This window comes from Chroicocephalus ridibundus, chromosome 21 (genome assembly GCF_963924245.1).
Source record: "Chroicocephalus ridibundus chromosome 21, bChrRid1.1, whole genome shotgun sequence".
NCBI lineage: Eukaryota > Metazoa > Chordata > Aves > Charadriiformes > Laridae > Chroicocephalus > Chroicocephalus ridibundus.
This window is the reverse complement of record NC_086304.1, coordinates 1,701,466-1,721,952: the sequence shown is the minus strand read 5'-3', so window position 1 is coordinate 1,721,952 and position 20,487 is coordinate 1,701,466. Positions and strand designations below refer to the sequence as shown.

Sequence of the window (20,487 nt, the reverse complement as noted above, 5' to 3'; positions counted from 1 at the left end):
TCTCCTATCGCACCTTGGTTGAGCGGAGAAGAGCCCCTGGGTGTCGTCAGGAGCCGTTATCGCCTCTGGGTTCTCCCTCTCTCCCTACCCCGACATAAAGCCCGATTCTGACATCTTTGACAATCACCTGACACCTAATTCTGACATCATCTTCCCCACGTTTAGTGGGAGGAAGAAAAAAAAAAATATATATATTAAAATATACCTTTATTTCATCACTAAAAACCTGTGTAGTGTCCAGAAATCCGTAGCGTCCCCCAGCAGCCGGCCGTTAGCAACGCGGGAACTAAACAGCCAAAATACCCACCAAAAAACCCGAGAATTTTTTTTTTTTTTTTTTCTCCCCCAGAAGCTACGTGCTCTGCAAAAGCTGCGGCAGCCGCATCCTTCCTGCGGGGAGGGTCGGGTCCCGGCTCACGCCTGCGCGAGCCGCAGGGGTTGGGGGGCGGGGGGGCTCCTGGCCAGCCTCTAGCCAACACCGATTCGGGGTTGCCCAAGGCTGAGCTCCGAACCCGCTGCTCTCCCCAGCCGGGCGCCGGCTGCTGCGGCTGCTCAAAACACGCGGGATGGGGGCAGGAAAGCTTCGCTTTGGCAGGTCTGTCCCACCCCCCCATAACCCCCTTTCCCCCCCCAACCCCGTTACTTCTTGAAGAACTTCTTGTTGAGGAGGAAAATGAGCAGGTTGACGTTGACTTTGGCCTTGTCGAACATCTTCATGACGGCTACGCCCTCGTATTGCAGCTGCAGCAGGTCCTGCGGGAGAGGTGGCCGTCACCAGCCTGGGGATGGGGGGGACGGACGGACAGACGGACGACTGTCCCACCCTGAGCACCCAGCTGCAGCATCCCCCAGGGCAGCGGGGAGCCAGCGCAGAGCTGGGTTTGCAGCAGGGACGCGCTGGGTGAAGCTGTCCCCAGCTTGGGGCAGGGGGTCCCCCCATGGGCTCCAAGTCCCCCCAAAACCAGCCAGGTGGGGAGACACCAGCCACCCCCCCGGCAGCCCCAGGATGGGCTCCCAACCTGGTAGTGCAGCTGGAACCGCTCCATGTCAATCCCCATGAATTTGGCTTTCACCTGGAACCTGCCCGATTCCTCGCACGGGATGATGTCGAAAATCACGTTCCTGAACCTGAAGGGAAAGGAGCCGCTGGCTACCAAAAGGGGCTTCACAGCTTTAATGCAGCCAAGGAGCAGGTCACCCACCCGGCGCAGCCCCTTGGCACACACGAGGCCAGACCCACAGCCCAAAAGCCCCCTTCCAAATCCCAACTCTCCCATGTTCTCCTGGTAATCATGGAATTCCAGAATGGTCTGGGGGGGAAGGGACCTGGAAGACCATCCCGTCCCAGCCCCTGCCCTGGGCAGGGCCACCTCCCACCAGCCCAGGTGGCTCCAAGCCCCGTCCAACCTGGCCTTGAACCCCTCCAGGGATGGGGCAGCCACAGCTTCTCTGGGCACCCTGGGCCAGGGGCTCACCGCCCTCGGAAGAAGGAATTTCTTCCTCACTTCTCACCTAGATCTCCCATCTTCCAGTTTGAGGTCATTACCTCTTGTCCTACCACTCCATGTCCTTGTAGAAAGTCCCTCCCCAGCTTTCCCGGAGCCCCTTGAGGGACTGGAAGGGGCTCCAAGGTCTCCGCGGAGCCTTCTCTTCTCCAGGCTGACCCCCCCCAGCTCTCTCAGCCTGTCCTCCCAGCAGAGGGTCTTTAGCCCTCTTACCCAAAACAACTCACCCCATCCGCAGAGTGATGATGGTGGGCCCACACACACCCTCCTCCCAGGCTATTTTCCTCCGACCCGCCCAAGCTTTGCTCTCCGGTAGCTCATCCCACGGACCAGTGGCTACGTACTGGCTGAGCGGCAAGTCCTCGATCTCCAGCAGCACCCCCTTCTCGAACAGCCGGGCCGCCGTGTAGTGCAGCGACTGCAGCTTCTTGTTCTTCCCGCTGACCCTTGAAGAGAAGGGACCACGCGCTCAGAGCCTGTCTTCCAGGCACACGCAACCCCTCGGAACCATCCCCCCCAACATCTCCAGGACCCACCACACGCAGATGGCAGTTAAAAAAAAAAAAAAAAATATTTTCTTAAAAAAAAAATTTTTTTTTTTTTTGTAAGAAAACATACTTGTTGGCTGCCAGGTTGTCGAGGCAGGTCTTGATGTACTGGTTGTAATAATCAATTTGCTCCTCGTAAAACAAGGTCTTGGCGTTGAGGCCCTCCAGGGTCTGTCTCAGCTTCAGGAGCTCCCCTTTGCGGTGCTGCCGGTAACGCCTCTGGTTGCGGATGTCCTGGAGGAAACAAAGCCGTCCAAGAAAGCCGATATAACTCATTCTGAGCTTTATCGAAGCACCAGGGAAGGTTTAGAGAGGTGACCTCCCGACCCAGCCCACCTTGGCCAGCTCATCGATGAGCTCCTGGTACTGACGGGCAGAGTCCACCAGCCCCAGGCTCTCCAAGCGCCGCAGGTTGCGGATGATCTTGCGCTTCTTCTCCTCCATGGACAGTTGGCTGTTAGCAGCCAGGGAGCGGTTGCGTTTCAGCTTGGCAGGGGTCTGGGCGTCCCGCAGCGCTCGCCTGTGCATGAGGTGGTCATGGGACGCTTCCTAGGGACAAGAAGCATGGAATGGTTGGAGTTGGAAAGGACCTTGAAGACCGTCCCGTCCCACCCCCTGCCCTGGGCAGGGCCACCTCCCACCAGCCCAGGTGGCTCCAAGCCCCGTCCAACCTGGCCTTGAACCCCTCCAGGGACGGGGCAGCCACAGCTTCTCTGGGCAACCTGGGCCAGGGGCTCACCGCCCTCGGAAGAAGGAATTTCTTCCCCACATCTCATCTCAATCTCCCCTCTTTTGGTTTCAACCCATTCCCAACGTCCCGTGGCTCCCCTCCCTGCTCCAGAGTCCCTCCCCAGCTTTCCCGGAGCCCCTTGAGGGACTGGAAGGGGCTCCAAGGTCTCCGCGGAGCCTTCTCTTCTCCAGGCTGACCCCCCCCAGCTCTCTCAGCCTGTCCTCCCCGCAGAGGGGCTCCAGCCCTTGGATCACCTCCGGGGCCTCCTCTGGACTTAAGCCTTGCACACGGCTGGAATGGGACACGAGGAGATGGAGCAATCAAACCCCCCTCACACACACACTTTGATATGAGTCTCTCCTGGCCCAAAATACGTGATTTCTCTGAAAAATGGAGCCCAGCCACTGCTGGAGCATAAGAGCAATGGCCAAGCCTTCAAGAGGAACAGGGCAGCTTTTAGCTGAGGGCTTGTTTGACACTTGCCCGAGGATTTTTTTAGTTCATCCCCAGCAGCCACCTCATGCATCCCACCTCATGCTCCGAGGCCTGTGTCCACAGGATTTCTGTAAGGGAATCTCCAGGCTGGGACTGGATGATGTCCACCAGCATCTGCTTGGTGCTAGAGACCAGAGGGAGAGCTCAGGCGTCCGCTGCGGACCACCCACCACCCTCCTCCACCACAGCAGCCTCCCAAGGGTTTCTTGCCCCCCTTGACCATCCCAGCTGGCACACCCCAACCCCCAGGAAGCTCCCCCAAAGCCCATCCTCACCTCAGCAGCAAGCTCCTCGCATCACTCTCCTCACTGCTGGCTGCTGGGACCAGCTTGCTGGTGAGGGTGAGGGACATCTCCATTTTGCTGAGCTGGGAGAGCGCCTGCTCGGCGCTGCCGTCCACCGGGCTGGCCACGCTCTCCCCTGCGAGGGCAGAGAAAGCCCAAGTAGCCATGGGGGGGATCAGGAGAGCTGGCTTCCCCATGCCCAAAGCGATCCAGCTAGAGCTTCATGCAAGGAAACCATCCTGATCTCCACCCTCCTCCTGCCGGGGTGGGTGGTGGGCCCCAGAGCTCTACCTACCGACAAGGGACTGGACCGTAGGAAGCTCCTCAAGGTCTTCCAGAAGCTCGTGCAGGGGGTCTCCGTGGTCCGGCGCAATGGAGTCCTGGTGCTCAAGCAGGAGCTGGACGGTGCAAGGGAGGAGAGTCAGTGGCAAAGGGACACACAAAGAAACAGGGAGCAGAGGCCAGTTGGGAACAATGCGGTGGCCTTTGCAGCCGAGAGGGGACTGCAGAGCTATGAGGTTCAGGGCAGGACAAGCAGCAGAGAACCTGCAGAATCTGCATTATTTCCTTGCTTAAAAAGGCAAAAGACCAAGGCCAGGAGGAGCTCTGCTGGTGGTGGGACAGAGCGGAGTGTGATGAAACCCAGCAGAAAGCCCAGGAGGTGGGAGGAGAAGTGGAGCCTGCTTGTTTGGGGATGAGTTTTACGCTCTTACTTTGTGCGTGTCGACGAGCTCCCCCACCGTGATGTAGATGACTGGTTTGGCCACTGCCACCATCTCCGAGTACTCGTCCATGTTAAACCTCTCTTCCGGCTCAGGGACACAGCAAGCAGCAGAGATGAACCTCCTGCAGAGAAGGACCTCTTTGGTCAGCTCCAAAAACCTTGCCACCAGCTCGTAGTTGCCCTCCCACCCCAATGCCATCCCCGGTGCCCACCTGAACTTCTTGTGGGTGTCCTCCAGGTACCGGTTCACCCCGCAGAGGTGCGCGTTCTCCCCATCAAAGGCCTTGTGGGCAGCCGCGTGCTGCAGCACTTTGGCAATGGAGCCCAGGTTGCGGCGGTGGTCGGGATGCAGGCTCACCCCAGCCGAGATGTCTACGATGTCAAAGCCGTCGGGGGCCACCACCGCCGGGTTCATGAAGCGGTAGTAGAGCAGGTTCCCCACAGTCTAGGGCACAAGACCGGCTAGGGAGCATGCAGGCTGGTGCCCCAGGAGGTGGTAGCTCATCAGGGAAGGGTGTTTTGTCCTGGTGGGACCCTCCCAGAGGGGACAGCAGCACAGAGAAGAGCCCAACCACTGGCATTTCCTTGGTGGCTCAAGGAAAATGTTGACTTGAAGGCTTTTTTAAGCCAAGAGGGCTTGACCTTCTGAGGAGGGATACTGGCCCTTCCCTTGCTCACACAGTTGAACACCACCAAGCCACAGAGACCCCCAGCCCCATGGTACCTTGTCAATCTCCTCCACCGAGGCCCTGGGGAATTTCTCAGCCAAGGATGTCCTCAGGATTTTGGCCACATAACGCATCCCATAGCTGAGGAGAGTGCAGGAAGAGGTCCATTAGTATGTGGGGCAGCACCAGGCTTGGCCACCCTGCCCCCTCCCTACTACCCATCACCCAAGAAGCATTAAGCCCCCAGCCTTGGAGTGATGGAGGAGCCCATGGGAGAGGCTGGCGACCAAAGCATGGCTCAGCTCCCTCCCACACCCCGCCGCCAGCCCAGACATCCCCAGAGGAAGCCTTCATCCTCCAAGATTACCACAAAGCTCAGCTTCTTCCTTGCAGACACCTCAACACCAGCAGTAAAGCACTCAGAAGTGGAGTGACAAGAGGAGCCACCCCCCCCCCCAGCCAGGGGGCATTGCTGGAGGAGCCGAAGCAGAGGCGCCCACCGATCTTTGGGTTTCCCCTTGGTGACAGTGCAGTAACTCAGTCCTGCAGCAGCTCCCATCACCCAACCTCCCTTTCTAAGGCCTGGCTGAAGCCACCTTCAAACCAACAGCGCTGCAGGGGTGCGCACACAAACCACCCAGATACGTACGGGATCTTGTCTACGGAAGAGGTGATGGCAGAGACGAACTTGTCCGTCATCATGAGGAGGTTGCGGACAGAAATATCCAGCCGCCTTTGGACCTCAGGGTGGCTGAGAGCCTGCTCAGGGCTGACCTCGTACGGGAGCTTGCTGCAGATGGAAGACAAGGTCCCCCATCACCATCCCAGTGCCTGTCACCCTGGTGGTTGGGCTGAGCCTCCTTGCCCAGGGCCTGACCTTTTCTGCCCGCTCTGTGACTCGGTCTGGTTGATCCATGCCTTGTAGATGTCCACAGGGTTGGTGCGGATGCTGAGGGTCTTGTCCTGCAGGACCTCCTGCACGGGGCCACCCAGGATCTGCCGCAGGGCATTCTGCCCGCGGGCGTTGCGGTAGAAGCTGACCACCAGCCGGATCACCGTGGCGTTCCCCGTCAGGATATCATGGACGTGATCCACCTTGGACCTGGGCAGAGAGACAGGATGGATGGGATGACGGGGATGGACTAGTGTGTTTGTTCTCCGACACAGGACACAGCAGCCAGGGGAGACAGGTGCATCCAAGTTGGTGGTTCTGGTCGAGCCTTTTCCTAGACCTTCCCCCAAACTGGGGCACCCACGGCCACCCACCTGATCTCCTCCTGCAGCGCTGCTTTGAAGAGCTGGAGCAGCAGGTAAGCCTCCCGTGGGTTGGACGCATAGTTGTAAAGTGTAAAGATCACCGACTCCATGAACTTGGTGGACTTGTTCTGGGGCATCTGGAAGATCAGCCTGGCCAAGTACACAGGCTGGGTCTGCAGGGATGAGGAACACCAAGCTAACCCCGAGTGGCGTGGGCGGGTGGGGGTGGCAGGGTCACCGCGCTGCTCCCCCAGCTGTGGCAGACACAGCAAAGCCCCACCTGCAGCAGGTAGAAGAGATGCTGGTAGGCCTCCAGCTTCTGCCGCTTCTCCTTGCTGAGCGACTTGAGCCCCTTCTGCTTGTCTATGGACATCATCTCAGAGAGCTGCTCCTTGTTCTTCTTGGTCAGCTTCTTGCAGTGGGACACCACCTCCTGGAGCCGTGCAGGCAAGGAGAGAGAAGCGCTGGGGACTGCCGGCAAGCTCCGCCGTTCAGCCCAGCTTCTGGGGAAAGGGAGTCAGAGGCACCTCAATGCTCTCCAACCCTTTCAAAAGCCAAGCGGAGAGAAGTTCTGCTCGAGCCATGCTGCCAAGGAGGGCAGGACCAGCTCTGTGCTGGCCGAACAGGCTGGGGCACCACGGTAGAGCCACACGAGGCGGACGGGGTCCGCCCACCACCACCACGCTCCCCACCTGCAGCGTGATCCTGTTCTTGACCAGCAGCCCGATCTTGATGTCCATGAGGTCCAGGTCACTCTCCAGCTGCCGGCTGGCGCGGATCCTCTTCACCACCTCCTCCTGCAGCCGCAGCACCTCCGACTCCTCCCAGAAGTCCTGCTGGCTCTGCTCCAGCAAGTGGATGAAGCGCCGGACGATGCTCAGCGGTGGGTTCCTGGCGTGGACTGCAGCAAGGTACGGCCCCGCCATGAACGCTCGTGGGGAAGGCTGAGCGGCCACCATCCCCGCCGCGGGCCCCCAGCATCTCGCCAAGACACCCCCCATCCTCCTCCCCAAAAAAGCATCTTCTTGCGGCACCGGGGCACAGGACAAGACGGTGCCGTGCTCTGCAACACCTCCCCGGGGACGCCAAGGGGCCACCAAGCCTCTCCCACTCCTGTGCTTGCCATGGGGACGCTGGTGGCCAGCCTGCCACCGCCTCCCCCCCACGCAGGGCCAACGAGGGAGGAGGCTGGGTCGCCTTCCCAATTAATTATAACCACTTCGGAGCAGAGACAAGCAGGCACTTACCCAGCATCCTGTAATCCCCACGGGCCTTGTTAGCTCGCACGAAAGCCTGGATTTTAATTACAGCTTTAATCTGCCAAGACAAACAAGGGGGTGGGGGATGTTTCCCCACAGCGACCCTGGAACAACGCGGGGAGAGCTGGCCTGCTCCCACCGCCGGGAATCTGCCGATGCCCGGGATGAGGGTCTCCACAATCCAGGAGAGGGATGTCAGGATTTCACCCTCCTCCATGGTGGTTTCCCCTCCGCTTGCCGGATTTCCCATGCCGCAGCAACTCCAGAGGCGCGGCTTTGCTTCCCGCAGCCCATACACCCCTTTCCCCCCCAGATTTCCTTCCTCTCTAATGGCCACCTTGAAGCCCTTGTTGGTTTTTGATGGGACTGGAGTGCTTTGGGGTTTTTTTCCCCTCTTCCTCGCACTTCACAGAGCCTGAGAGTTTGGCTTCCAGACCCATCGGGCAGCTTTTCCTTCCCCTTGCAAGGATGCCCCGATTTCTCCCTCCAGCTGCTCCACAAGCACGCGGGGGCAGAGCTCCCTCCGCACGCTCAGGATCGTCCCCTCCCGTCCCCGCTCACGGTGATGCGCTCCCAGGAGCCGTTTTGCTCCCCCGTCCCGTCACTCACGTTCTTCCTGAAGTAGCGCAGCCTCTCCTGGTACTTTCTCCGCGCCTGCCACATCCTCACGCCTGCCTGGATCTGGGGGAGATGGTCAAGCGGTTGGATACTGGCAGGACTCACTTGGCCGAAGCAAGTGGGTGGAAAACAGGGAGAACCACGGGGATTTTTGCAAGACATCAGCCCAAAATCATCCTCCCCCAGCCCCAATCTCCCCCATGCCCAGCCTTGCCCTGGTCCGTATTCTCCCCCGGCTGCCTCTTTACTGGGCGTTCAGCTTAGCTCCGGTCACCCTGATTTCAGCGGAACCGAACAAGCTCACGCAGCGCTATTTAACTCATTAAGAAGTCACGATCAGGCTGATTTATGCAACAGGCAAATCCACGTCCCTTACTGAGCCTGCAGTCCAGCCTTAAAAATGGAGACACGTGCATGTAGGGTTGCCCGTACAAACCGAGTTAGTGGAGAAAAAAAAAAAAAAAAAAAAAAGATGGTGAGGCAAGAGGAGACCATATTAAAGCAGTAAAACAAGCGCACGCTCGCACGACTGTAGTTTTGGAGCCGTGGTACGCTGCCTGTGTCCTGAGTGTCGATTTTCTCCCCGTTGCCATAAAACAAAACCCAACGGGCAGAGCTTGGGAGGAGACGGTGTGAACAGGCTGGGCGTCATTTGAAGCGCTGCTGGCTGGGGATGGGGGCAAAGGGATGAACAGAAGCACAAATCGCCCGTTCCCAGTTTTCCCAAACTCTACCGAGGTGTGGGGGTGGGAGTGTCACCTTTTTTCTTTCAATACTTTCCTCCCGGCTACTGGGACGTGCAGGGAAATGCCACGCTCGTTGCCGAGCAAGCCGGTGGCCATGCCCAAGGCAGGAGCAAAGGGTGAAGGAAGAGTTTTCCAAACCTTTACGGCAGCGTCTGCGTTGGCGTGCAGGTAGCGCAGCCTCTCCTGGTAAGCTCTGCGCTGCTTGTACCCTCTCCAACAAGCCTGGCCGGGAGAAAAGACAACCAGCTACCACCATCTGTGGCGTCTGGTTGGTTTTTTAGAGAGCGCACAAGAAGAGATGATAACAGCACGGTGAAAAAAAGAGAGGAAACGAGCACCTAAAGCGGCTGCTACGAGAAAAACAAGCCCCAAAATATCTTCTGCAGCACCTTGGGTGAGTCCTGGCTATTAAACGTATGGAGCAGCAAGCACCGGTGCTCCCTGGAAGATGCTGCGAGCATCCCCCTCGTGGTTTGCATCCCCCTGTGGTTTGCATCCCACCCCCTCCCGCAGAGGAGACACGGATTCTGGGTCTGTCACCTGGATCCTGATGGCAGCCGGCCACTGCTCCCGCAGGACATGCCGCCGCGCCGCGAATTCCCGACGGACCAGCCAGCCCCGCAGCCGAGCCTGCAGCCTCACCACGAAGGCAACGTTGGACACCCACAGGCGCTCCCGGTCGTGCGCCGCGGTCACTCGGGTGATGACCGACTGCGGGGACACGACGCACCGGCTCAGCCCCGGCAATGCCACAAGCGCCCCCCCCGCCCCAGCCCCATCCTCCCCGTAACCTGGATCTCCTCCCGGCTCAGGTGCGTGGTGTTGAGGCCGCCGTCGCGCGGGCGCTGCCAGCTGCCCTCGAAGGTCTGCAGGCTCAGGTAGAACTCGGCACCATCCGGCAGCTTGTGCTGGATCCAGCACGGCTTCGCGTTCCCTGCACGCCGAGATAGAGAGGGCGTCCTGGGGGGCGCTGGGGGATGCTTCTCCCCCTGACATGGCTCGGGCAGGGGTGCACCCCAGGCTCCTGGGGGGGAAGGTTTTGCAGCCCCCCAGGCTTTTTGTAGAATCCTAGGATCCTCAGAGCACGTCATAGAATCCTAGTAATGGTGGGAACCCCCCCTGCTCAAAGAGCTGGCTGCAGTCTCCAGTGCCCGGGAAGCCCCCGTGTCTCTCCAGCGAGCGCAATTGATCCAAAACCCGGGTGCTGATGGCTGGGAAGGGGCTGTGCCAGCTCCTGCGGCCACGCACGGGGCTGACGGAGAGCAGCCAAGGTGCCTCCAGTGCATCTCAGAGTCACAGAATGGTTTGGGTGGGAAGGGACCGTAAAGACCATCCTGTCCCACCCCCTGCCCTGGGCAGGGACACCTCCCACCAGCCCAGGTGGCTCCAAGCCCCGTCCAACCTGGCCTTGAACCCCTCCAGGGATGGGGCAGCCACAGCTTCTCTGGGCAACCTGCGCCAGGGGCTCACCGCCCTCGGAAGAAGGAATTCCTTCCCCACATCTCATCTCAATCTCCCCTCTTTTGGTTTCAACCCATTCCCAACGTCCCGTGGCTCCCCTCCCTGCTCCAGAGTCAGTCCCTGCCCAGCTTTCCTGGAGCCCCCCCGCCTTTTACCTGCTTGTCTCTTGGTGGCCATCACAGCCGCAAGCTGCTCCTGGTACGCCGCGGCGCAGGCGCTCACCACGCCGCACAGGGCCACGTCGGGGTTGTGCAGCACCCGTAACGTCTGCGTCGCCTTCCCCTCCTTGATGGCCTGGTTGATGGCAGCGGTGCCCAGAGCCACTGCGGGAGCAGAGGGGGCTCACATCAGCCCCTTCTCGCCTCCCCCCCCACTAGCAGCGCCCTGGCCAGGGGTGGGGGGGACCAGCACCCACAGTGGGGCAAGCACTCACTCCTCCTGGCTGCCACTGTGTCCTGGTTGGCCCTGCAGACCCCTTCCTGGATCTCCTCCCACCAAAGCACAGCTCCATCATCCTCTGTGGCCTACAAGATGGGGGGAGACGGGGTTTAGCAAGCTGTGCAGCCCCCCAGAAGAGCTTCAGCCATGCTCGTCTTGCACTACAGCCCCCCTCAAGCACCTTCTGCTTTGCAGGGTGCCAGGCTGCCAGGGGGATGCCACGCCACTAAGGGAGCGTACTGCATGGACACGGGGGATGCCGCACAACCAGGGGGGGTTCTACACGGTCGGGGGGGATGCCACGCCACCAAGGGAGGGTACTGCATGGACAGGGGGGAATGCCACACTGCCAAGGGTGGGTACGACATGGCCAGGGGGATGCCATGCTCCCAGGGGTGTGTAGCCATGCTCCCAGGGTGGGGGTACCATATGGCCAGGGGGGATGCCACACAACAAGGGGGGTTCTGCATGGCTGGGGGGGGATGCCATGCCACCAAGAGAGGGTACTGCAGGGACAAGGGGGGTGCCATGCTGCCAGGGGGGAATGCCACACTGCCAAGGAGCAGTACGACATGGCCAGGGGGATGCCACGCTGCCAAGGGTAGGTAGCCATACTCCCAGGGTGGGGGTACAACGTGGCTGGGGGGATGCCACCCCACCTGGGCTTTCAGCCTTCGTGCCCGGGCCAGGACGTCATGGTAGCGCCGAGCGGTCGGGAGGGCGACGTCAGACAGGGCGGCCGCTGGCAGCAGCAATGCCGCCAGCGTCTTCTCGGGGTCCACCTGCGCCAGCGCCTCGTTGATCAGCCGCACAGCGAGGACGCCTGCACGGGAGAGAAGGGACACACGGTTCAGCCCCCCGCCCCGATGCTCCAGGCACCCGGTGGAGTCGCAGCCCAGGGTGACGCGAGGTTCTCTAGTGTCTCATTGGGGCTGGGCTCCCCGTGCAAACTCCCTCCTGGAAAAGTTTGCAGAACCCCCTGCTCGAGCAAACGCCACGCAGGCAGGACTCACGGTCGTTTTCGCCTTGCACGGATGAATTGGTGTTGGTCACGCTGTCCTGAATGTCATTCCAGCTCAGGAACTCGGCTCCCACTTCCCGAGATTGGCCTTTCAGCTGCAGTAAGTCCTCAAAATACCTGCAGGAGAGACAGAGGGCAATGGCTCGGTGCATTTTAAGCAGGATCGGTGCCTGACAGAGGGCTTTCCAGAGGGGAAAAGGCAAGGCATGGGGCAGAGGGGCCGGTGAAACAGGCCCACAGCGAAGCCCAGGCCCCCTGACCACCCCCTCCCCAAGCGATTTCTCCACACCGTGGACCCCAACCACAGAGAGCAGCTTCTTACCGCTGCGCATTTCCATCCTCGACACCCGCGAGCCCCAGGGCAGGACTGACCAGGCTGCTCCAGAGCCCGTCGGCATCCCCGGCGTCCAAGGCTCGGTTAACCAGCGCCACGGCCGAAAGCATCTCCACAGCCACAAACAGCTCCTCCTGCACCAGCTCACCCTGCACGGGGCAGGCAGAGACGCTGACCCTCCCTTACGCCCAGCCCCAGACACCCCCCGAGGCAGGGGGGGAAGCACCCCCACTACCTCAGCAGAGGCACCGATGCCCCCGCTGCCGATGGGACCCCGAGCGCGTCCCCGGGAGCCCTCACCCGTGGGTGCTGGTGCTGCAGCAGGGCCAGCTGGAGCTGGTACAGGGGGGCGGCGAGCGGGTACACGGCGGGCAGCTGCGCTGCCGGGTCCATCAGCGCTTCCAATGTTTCGGCTGGCATCCCTCGACGGATGGCCGCGTTGATCCGGCTGACGGCCCCCAGCACTGAGGGAGAGAGCAGGCTTGCAAGAGGCGGCCGTGCCCCATGTCCCTCCCCTGGGGCACTTGGCCAGGCAGCCAGCAGGGCCACCAGGCAGCAGTACCAGGCAGCAAAACCTGCCGCAAGCCCCGGTGTCCAGCCCGGCCACTCACTGGCTCGCTCCTCCTCGCCCTTCTTGTTCGCCGCGAGGATCCCCGCCTCCACCTCCTCCGGCTCCAGCAGGTCCACGTAGCCCAGCTCCTGCAGCGGGCAGAAAGAGGGGCTTCTGGTCTCACGCCAGACCAGCCACGCTCAGACTCCTTGCCGAAAGCTGCTGATCTGCAGAACAAACCCCTGCCCAAGGAGGGGGGGGACCCTCCTGGGGACCCCTGCAGTCCTGGGGTGCCACCCCAGCATGGGTGCCCTGCACCCACAGGCTCCTGCCAGCCCCTACCAGCGCCTTCTGCTCCCGGTCCATGCTGAGCTGCTCCAAGTAGCGGTGGAGGTTGTCCCGCTGGAGGCAGCGCAGGGCCAGGACGGGGTCCTGCAGCGCGCGGTACAGCGCCGGAGCGTCCTGGCTCTCCAGAGCATCGTCCACCTCCTCTAGAGCCCCGTGCACTAGGAGAGAGACCAGCCCCCAGGGAATCACAGAACGGTAGGGTTGGAAGGGCCCTCTGGAGATCATCTAGTGCAAACCCCTGCCAGAGCAGGGTCACCCAGAGCAGGTGGCACAGGAACGCGCCCAGGCGGGTTTGGAATGTCTCCAGAGATGGAGACTCCACCACCTCTCTGGGCAGCCTGTGCCAGGGCTCTGCCACCCTCAAAGGAAAGTTCCTTCTCATGTTTAGGTGGAACGTCCTATGGTCAAGCTTGTGCCCGTTACCTCTTGTGAGCAGGTAAATCATCCCACGGCCCCGGGGAGCAACGGGACCTACAGCTGAAGCCTGCATGCCAATAAGTTTAATTTCTCCTTGGAAATGCACACCCAGCCCGGCTCCTCACTGGCTCTGAAGCTGGCCTGAGCAGACACAGCCCCTTTCTGCCGCACCCACCACCCTAGGCAGGATCCCCCCGCTGGCCTGGGGTACCACGGTCCCACTGATAAGCTCATGGGCAGGGACACCTCCCACCAGCCCAGGTGGCTCCAAGCCATCCAACCTGGCCTTGAACCCCTCCAGGGATGGGGCAGCCACAGCTTCTCTGGGCAACCTGGGCCAGGGGCTCACCCCCCTCACAGCCAAGAATTTCTTCCCCACATCTCATCTAACTCCCCCCAGGTGGGAAGCCGCAGCTTTGCTCACCATTCGCTTTGTTGATGTTCCCTTGGATTTCAGCCTGGGTCAGACACTGGTCGTAGATGTCCTCTCCCTCGGGGATCACCTGCAGACACTGGAATGGGACTCCCCACTCTGAGCTTTCCAGCCAACCTCACCCCAGCAGCACACAGGGGGGGGCCCCTGCCAATGCCTGGGCTCATTTCCCAACCCCAAGCCCGGGGTCAACCAGTCCCCAAAGAGGAATCATTTCCCCACCACATCCCCCCCATCTTATGACCAGCACAAGGGCTCCTGGACTGTGTTTTACCCCCCAAGCCTGGGGACGGTCTCTGACCCAGAGGGACCCCTCCAGCTGGAAGCACCCACCAGCACACCAGCTAAGGGGCTGATCCTCTCCCAGCCCCCCCCAGGCCCCCTCAGTGCCCTCCTCACCCTGTTCCTGGCATTGCTGCCCTTCTCCAGCTTCGCCCGGTGGAGCACCTCCTGGTAGGCACCCGCCAGAGCCTCACGCAGGTCGAGGAGCATCGCGTTGGGGTTGTGGAGGGCCACCATGGTCTGGGCCACCACCCCCCGATCCACTGCTTCGTTGATGGCCAGCACCGCGGCATGGACTGGAGGCAAAGCGGGAAGGAGGGAGGTGAGATGGGACACGGAGGGCTGCGGTGGACCATCCGCTACATCGCTGTGTGTGGTGGGACCAGCCACGCCATGCTCAGTGGTGGGAACCCCCCTGCTCAAAGAGCTGGCTGCAGTCTCCAGTGTCCGGGAAGCCCCCATGTCTCCAGCAAGCCCAGTTGATCCAAAACCCGGGTGCTGATGGCTGGGAAGGGGCTGTGCCAGCTCCTGTGGCCACGCACGGGGCTGAGAGAGAGCAGCCAGGTGCCTCCAGTGCATCTCAGAGTCACAGAATGGTTTGGGTGGGAAGGGACCTGGAAGACCATCCCGTCCCACCCCCTGCCCTGGGCAGGGACACCTCCCACCAGCCCAGGTGGCTCCAAGCCCCGTCCAACCTGGCCTTGAACCCCTCCAGGGATGGGGCAGCCACAGCTTCTCTGGGCAACCTGCGCCAGGGGCTCACCGCCCTCGGAAGAAGGAATTTCTTCCCCACATCTCATCTCAATCTCCCCTCTTTTGGTTTCAACCCATTCCCAACGTCCCGTGGCTCCCCTCCCTGCTCCAGAGTCCCTCCCCAGCTTTCCCGGAGCCCTTTGAGGGACTGGAAGGGGCTCCAAGGTCTCCGCAGAGCCTTCTCTTCTCCAGGCTGACCCCCCCCAGCTCTCTCAGCCTGTCCTCCCAGCAGAGGGGCTCCAGCCCTCCCAGCAGCTCCGGGGCCTCCTCCAGCCCGGCTCCAATCTCCCCGTTTGCTGGCCCCAGATTTGACTTTTGGGAGCTGACCCAAGCTCTCGCCACAGGCCGACGCACTGCGCCGCTCCCCCCATGGGCGCCCATTACCTGCTGCTTCGTCCACCGAGAGCTCGTTGGCCAAGATGCCCCCGATCTTGCTGAAGGCAGGCAGCTGCAGGCCGTACTTCTCCAGCTCCCGCTTCATGTTGTTGATCTCCTCCTCTGGAGCGGAGCAGAGGATTCACCGCTCACCACCGGCGCCCAGCGCCGGAGTGGGGCCAACCAGCAGAGCTCCCAACCCGAGGGGTGCGGAAAACCCCCACGCCGGGGTCAGCATCACTGAGGAGGCTTTGGAAAAGCTTGCCCAAGGTCTTCGCTCCCCACATCCTTCCCACCGCAGGGGTCGGAGCTGGCAAACCCCCCCCCTACCTCGCAACCCCCCGTTTCCCCCCGCCCGGTGCCGTACCCGTGAAGTCCACTTTCCCGTACAAGTCCTGGATCTGAGGAGCCAGCCCCAGCTTGAAGAGGTACAAGCTGAAAGACGAAGCAGACACATGCCATGACGCTGTGGCTTCTCCCTCCCGATTCTTCTGCAATACCCCGGGCCATCACCCCACCCCTGGGGTGACGCCACCAAAGGGCTTGCGGCCACAAACACAAGCCACAACAGTTTTGGCCCCGGGGTGGGACCAGGGACCCCCACCTGAGCGCGTGGATGCAGTAGATGACGCGGGGCATGTTCTTCTTGTCGTAGATGTCGGTGGTCTCCGGGTGGAAGATCTGCCGGCAAGAGAAGAGACGGCTCAGGTGGAGACGGTCCATGGGGAGGACGGTGCCCCAGGGCGGGGGGACAGAGACAAAGCCCCCCTGTGATGCCAGCCGAGCTGGTGGCATGCAGCCCCAAGTGTCCCTCGGCCCCGAGCAGAGGAGGGGAGGACGTGGGACGTTACCGAGGGAAGCCCCACGTGGCTCATGGCGTCGCGCCAGTGGTTGATGTTATCCGTGTGCCGAAAGTGAAGGCCGGCTGCCTGGAAGAGAAGAAGCCGGGGTGAGGCCGAACCCCACCGTCTCCCATCCCTGGGGTCCCCCTCTCCCCCAGAACCCACCCCCAACCCCCCCCCAGCCAGGGCACGAGGTTAAAGACAGAGGCAAAAACCCATGACCCCCGCCCCGGGGCAGCCCCCATTTGCAGCCCCGCTCTATTAAACCATCCCTTAACGATTGCGATCAGCATCGCCCCCCCCGCCCCGTCCCCCTCTCCCCCAGACTTCGCGTTCACCAGCGCTGGGAAAGGTCCCTGCGAGTTTTGGGGCGCGCCCTGAGGAACAGACACCCCCCCCAACTCCCCCTCCCCCAGCACCACAGCCGTACCTTGTACCGCGTCTGCTGGCGGTCGTAGATCTTCTTCAGGGGGACCACGGCGGGGGCGAAGCAGTGGCCCAGCTTGGCCAGGAGCACCCCGTTGCGCAGGTTCTCCTCCAGCTCCGTGGGGGGGGGCAGCTCCTCGCTCAGGCAGCCCTCCATCCAGCTGGCAGGGCGAGACGGGGGCGCGTTGGGCACCCCCCCCCGCTACCTCCCCTACCCAGAACCCTTCCGCAGGGGGAAAGGGGCACCCAAAGGAGATACCCCCCCGAATCCCCATGTGTTACCCCCATGGCAGGGAGACGTCATCCCCCCCATTCCCATAAATTCTGCCCCCCCATGGCAGGGACAGGTGACACTCCCCACCCCACCCCCCCCATGGCAGTGAGAGGTTATACTCCCCCCCCATCCCCATAAATCCCCCCCATGGCAGTTAGAGGACATATCCCCACCCCAACCCCATAAATCCCCCCCAAGGCAGGGACAGGTCATATCCCCCCCCCAAGCCCATAAATCCCCCCCATGGCAGGGAGAGGTGACTCCCCCCCCCCATAAATCCCCCCCATGTCAGGGACAGGTGACTCCCCCATCCCCATAGATTCCCCCCCATGTCAGGGAGACGTGATCCCCCCCATCCCCATAAATCCCCCCCCATGTCAGGGAGAGGTGACCCCCTCCCATCCCCATAAATCCCCCCCACAGCAGGGAGAGCGGTCGCCCCTCCACACCCCTTTGCTGCAGGGTTTAGCAGCACATCCCAGCACACCCCCCCCGCCCTCCCCCCCCAAAAAAAAAAATCAACCCCTAAAACACCTTTTAAGGGCCAGAAAGTGCCAGGAGGCGGCAGGATTTCGCAGCGTTAATCCTTGCAGCCTCCCCCCGCCCAGACCCCTGTGCCTTATTCCCCCCCCGCCCAAAGTTTGCACGCCTTTCCTCCCCCCCCCGCCGAGACGGGAGCTGGAGGGGGTCCCCACCGCTTGGCTTCCTCCAGGTGACACAGGTACTGGTAGGCGACGTTCTGCCTCCGGCGCTCGTCCATCTCCTCGGCGGTCAGGCGCTCGTCTGGGTGAGGGGGACACGCCGTCACACCCCGCCATGCCGGGGGACGGGGGCTTTTTTTAAGCCCCCCCCTCACCACGCAGATTCAGGTTTTTGCCAAGGAAAGGCGGGTTTTCCAGCCCTCGCGTGGGTGGCACCGAGAGCGACGGTGACAGTGACACCAGCCAGGCCCTTCTGGCGCTTGGAGGGAAGTTGCCAATTTCCCTTTTTTCCCCCCAAATAACTGCCATGGGGGGGGGGCCCAGAGCCAGCACGAGGCAGGGGAGGGGGGACAGGGCTGCAGGTTCAGGGTCCTTCGGCACCACTGGTGCAGGTGGCCCCCAGGGGTGCGGGGTGGCCCCCCCCTCCCCCCAGCAGCACCCCCACCAGCCACCTTCCCCAAAACACGTCCCCTCCAGCTGGAAGGGACCTCTGTCCCCCCCCACACCCCCCTGCCCCCCACATCCCCCCGCACTCCAACCCTCCTGCTCCCCTCATTCCCCCGCACCCCCAGACCTGCCTGTTCCCCCACATCCCCCTACACCCCACACCCCCCTGGCACCCCCAGACCTGCCTGACCCCCACATGCCCCCTGGGACCCCCAGACCTGCCTGTCCCCCATGCCCCCCAGCACCCCCAACCCTCCTGCCCCCCCCCACCTGCACCCCAATCCTTCTGCCCCCTACAACACTGCCTGCCCCCCAACACCCCCTGCACACCAATCTCCCTGCCCTGACACACCCCCCCGGCACCCCCAAACCTGCCTGGCCCCCCACAGCCACCCAAATGCCTACCCTCCTGACCGCCCCCCCCATCTGACAGCCTCAGACCCACCTGTTTCCCTCACCTGCACCCCAACCCTCCTGCCCCCCACCCCACTGCCTGCCCCCCAACACCCTCCCGGCACCCCCACACCTGCCTGTGCCCTCTCATCCTCCTCTACCCAAAACCCCCTGCCCCCCAACAACCCTCCTGCACCCCCAGACCTGCCAGCCCCCCACATGCCCCTGGCACCCCCAACCCTCCTGGTCCCCACACCACTGCCTGCCCCCCAACACCCCCCCAGCACCCCCAGACCCTCCTGTCCCCCACATCCCTCCGGCACCCCCAGACCTGCCAGCCCCCCACAGCCCCCTGACAACCCCAACCCCCTGCCCCCCACATCCCCTGCACCCCCAGACGCGCCTGCTCCCCACATAACCCTGCACCCCCAGACCACTGCCTGCCCCCCAACACCCTCAGAGCACCCCCAACCCTCCTGCCCACCCCCCGACACCCCAACCCTCTTGCCCCCCGCACCGCTGCTCACCCCCCAAATCCCCTGGCACCCCCAGACCTGCCTGCCCCCCTACGTCCCCCTACACCCCACACCACTGCCTGCCCCCCAACAGCCCCCCGGCACCCCCACATCTGCCCGTCCCCCCCCCACCCTCCTGCACCGCAACCATCCCCCACCCCCCCCGGCACCCCCAGACCTGTCCGCCCGTCCCCCCCACCCCCCTCTCCGGCACTGCCTCCCACCCCCGAGGCCAGCGCGGGGCCCCCCCGACTCACAGCGCCCCGGGCCCATCCCCGCTGCCGCCATGGCTGCGGCCGCCGCGGCCCCACCCGCGATTTGAATCTCCCGCCGCCCACGTGGGGCCGCGCGGGGGATGCCGGGAGTTGTAGTGCGGGACGGGCGGGGGTGGGGTGTCACACGGGGGGACACACACGGGGCTGTGGGCGGTCCTACGGGTGCGGGGGTGGCACACACATGGCGGGGGGGTCCCATGGGTGCAGGGGGGGGGCACACACCGGGGGCCAGGGGCGACCATGGGTGGGGGGGGTGGCACACACTGAGGGGCGGGGGTCGGGGGGGCTTGGGGGCGGCACACACCAGGGTGCAGGGGGTCCCATGGGTGCGGGGTTCACACACACCAGGGAGTCCCATGGGTGCGGGGGTGGCACACGCCAGTGTGCGGGGGTCCCATGGGTGAAGGGTGGGGGCCACACACTGGGGGGGGGGGGCGCCATGGGTGCTGGGGTGGCACACACCAGTGTGCGGGGGTCCCATGGGTGAAGGGGGGGGCACAAACTGGGGGGTGGGGGGGTCATGGTGGCGGGGGGTGGCACACACCGCGCGGGGGCGTCCCGCGGGTGCGAGTGGCACACACTGGGATGCGGGGGGGGGGCCCTGGGGACGTGGGAGGGGGCACACACTGGGGGGAGCACATGGGTGCGGGGGGGTGGCACACACTGCAGTGGGGGGGGGTCCCATGGGTGCGGGGGGGGGCACACACCGGGGTGCAGGACATGGGCACCAGCGCCCTCCGGGTGCCAGACGCTCAGCGCAGATGGGGACACAGGGGACACGGGGGGGGCTCTGCACACCGCAGGGCTGTCAGCGGGGGCACACCCTGGCCCCACCAGCCTCTGCCCACCCCCACGGGGGCTGCTGGGGGGGCCCTGCACCCCCGGGGTGCCCTTCGCCCTGGCTGCACCGTGCCCCCACCCCAGTCTGCTCCAAACCACCAACGTCCCCCCCCTGCCATTAAACGTGTCCCCACGCCTGTCACGGCCTCTCCGGAACCATCCGGCACACGGCTCCCACCCCGGCGCTCAACCAAGTTGCCATGGCACCGTGCACCGGCCGGCGACGGAGGTGAAACCGGAGCCAGCGGGGCCATCGCGGGAACCTGCCTCCCCCGGGAGACCTGGCTTTGTCCCAGTTTGTCCCTGCTGCGCGCGAGCCCGACGTCTTCCTGCCCCTGGGAATCTCTCTGTGCCCCAGCACCAGGCACCGGCGACCATCACCCGGGGGGGGCTGCGACCCGCTCTCGGTGCTGGTGGGACTCGGAGTCCCTTCGGACACCCTCCATCCCCGTCCGGAGCCCCTTCAGACATCCTCCATCTCATCCGGAGCCCCTTCGGACACCTTCTGTCCCTGTCCGGAGCCACTTC

General features: G+C 63.1%; 1 protein-coding gene across 1 annotated transcript; it reads right to left on the bottom strand.

The window, feature by feature from the left end:
* Window positions 1-294: 294 nt before the first annotated feature.
* IQGAP3 (IQ motif containing GTPase activating protein 3) lies at window positions 295-17,565 on the bottom strand. Its single transcript, XM_063357051.1, has 37 exons — window positions 17,484-17,565; window positions 16,519-16,675; window positions 16,098-16,175; window positions 15,851-15,927; window positions 15,614-15,681; window positions 15,256-15,369; window positions 14,236-14,414; window positions 13,828-13,915; window positions 12,981-13,144; window positions 12,700-12,787; window positions 12,389-12,552; window positions 12,077-12,237; window positions 11,747-11,871; window positions 11,393-11,556; window positions 10,729-10,819; window positions 10,451-10,618; window positions 9,626-9,768; window positions 9,375-9,545; window positions 8,973-9,056; window positions 8,080-8,151; window positions 7,459-7,528; window positions 6,904-7,112; window positions 6,492-6,644; window positions 6,221-6,384; window positions 5,832-6,056; window positions 5,604-5,744; window positions 5,011-5,095; window positions 4,499-4,731; window positions 4,276-4,408; window positions 3,858-3,960; window positions 3,554-3,698; window positions 3,315-3,402; window positions 2,390-2,602; window positions 2,124-2,287; window positions 1,850-1,951; window positions 1,020-1,128; window positions 295-753 (listed from the first exon to the last, which is right to left on the bottom strand). Exons 1-37 carry the CDS (start codon window positions 17,546-17,548, stop codon window positions 640-642), a joined length of 4,872 nt encoding a protein of 1,623 aa, XP_063213121.1. The 5' UTR covers window positions 17,549-17,565; the 3' UTR covers window positions 295-639.
* Window positions 17,566-20,487: the final 2,922 nt, after the last annotated feature.

Coding starts and splice junctions, on each gene's coding strand:
- IQGAP3 (XM_063357051.1), bottom strand. CDS start 17,548: ATGGACGAGCGCCGGAGGCAGAACGTCGCCTACCAGTACCTGTGTCAC. Junction 11,557..11,746: donor CGTGCAAGGCGAAAACGACC/GTGAGTCCTGCC, acceptor TCTCCCGTGCAG/GCGTCCTCGCTGTGCGGCTG. Junction 2,288..2,389: donor TCATCGATGAGCTGGCCAAG/GTGGGCTGGGTC, acceptor TGTTTCCTCCAG/GACATCCGCAACCAGAGGCG.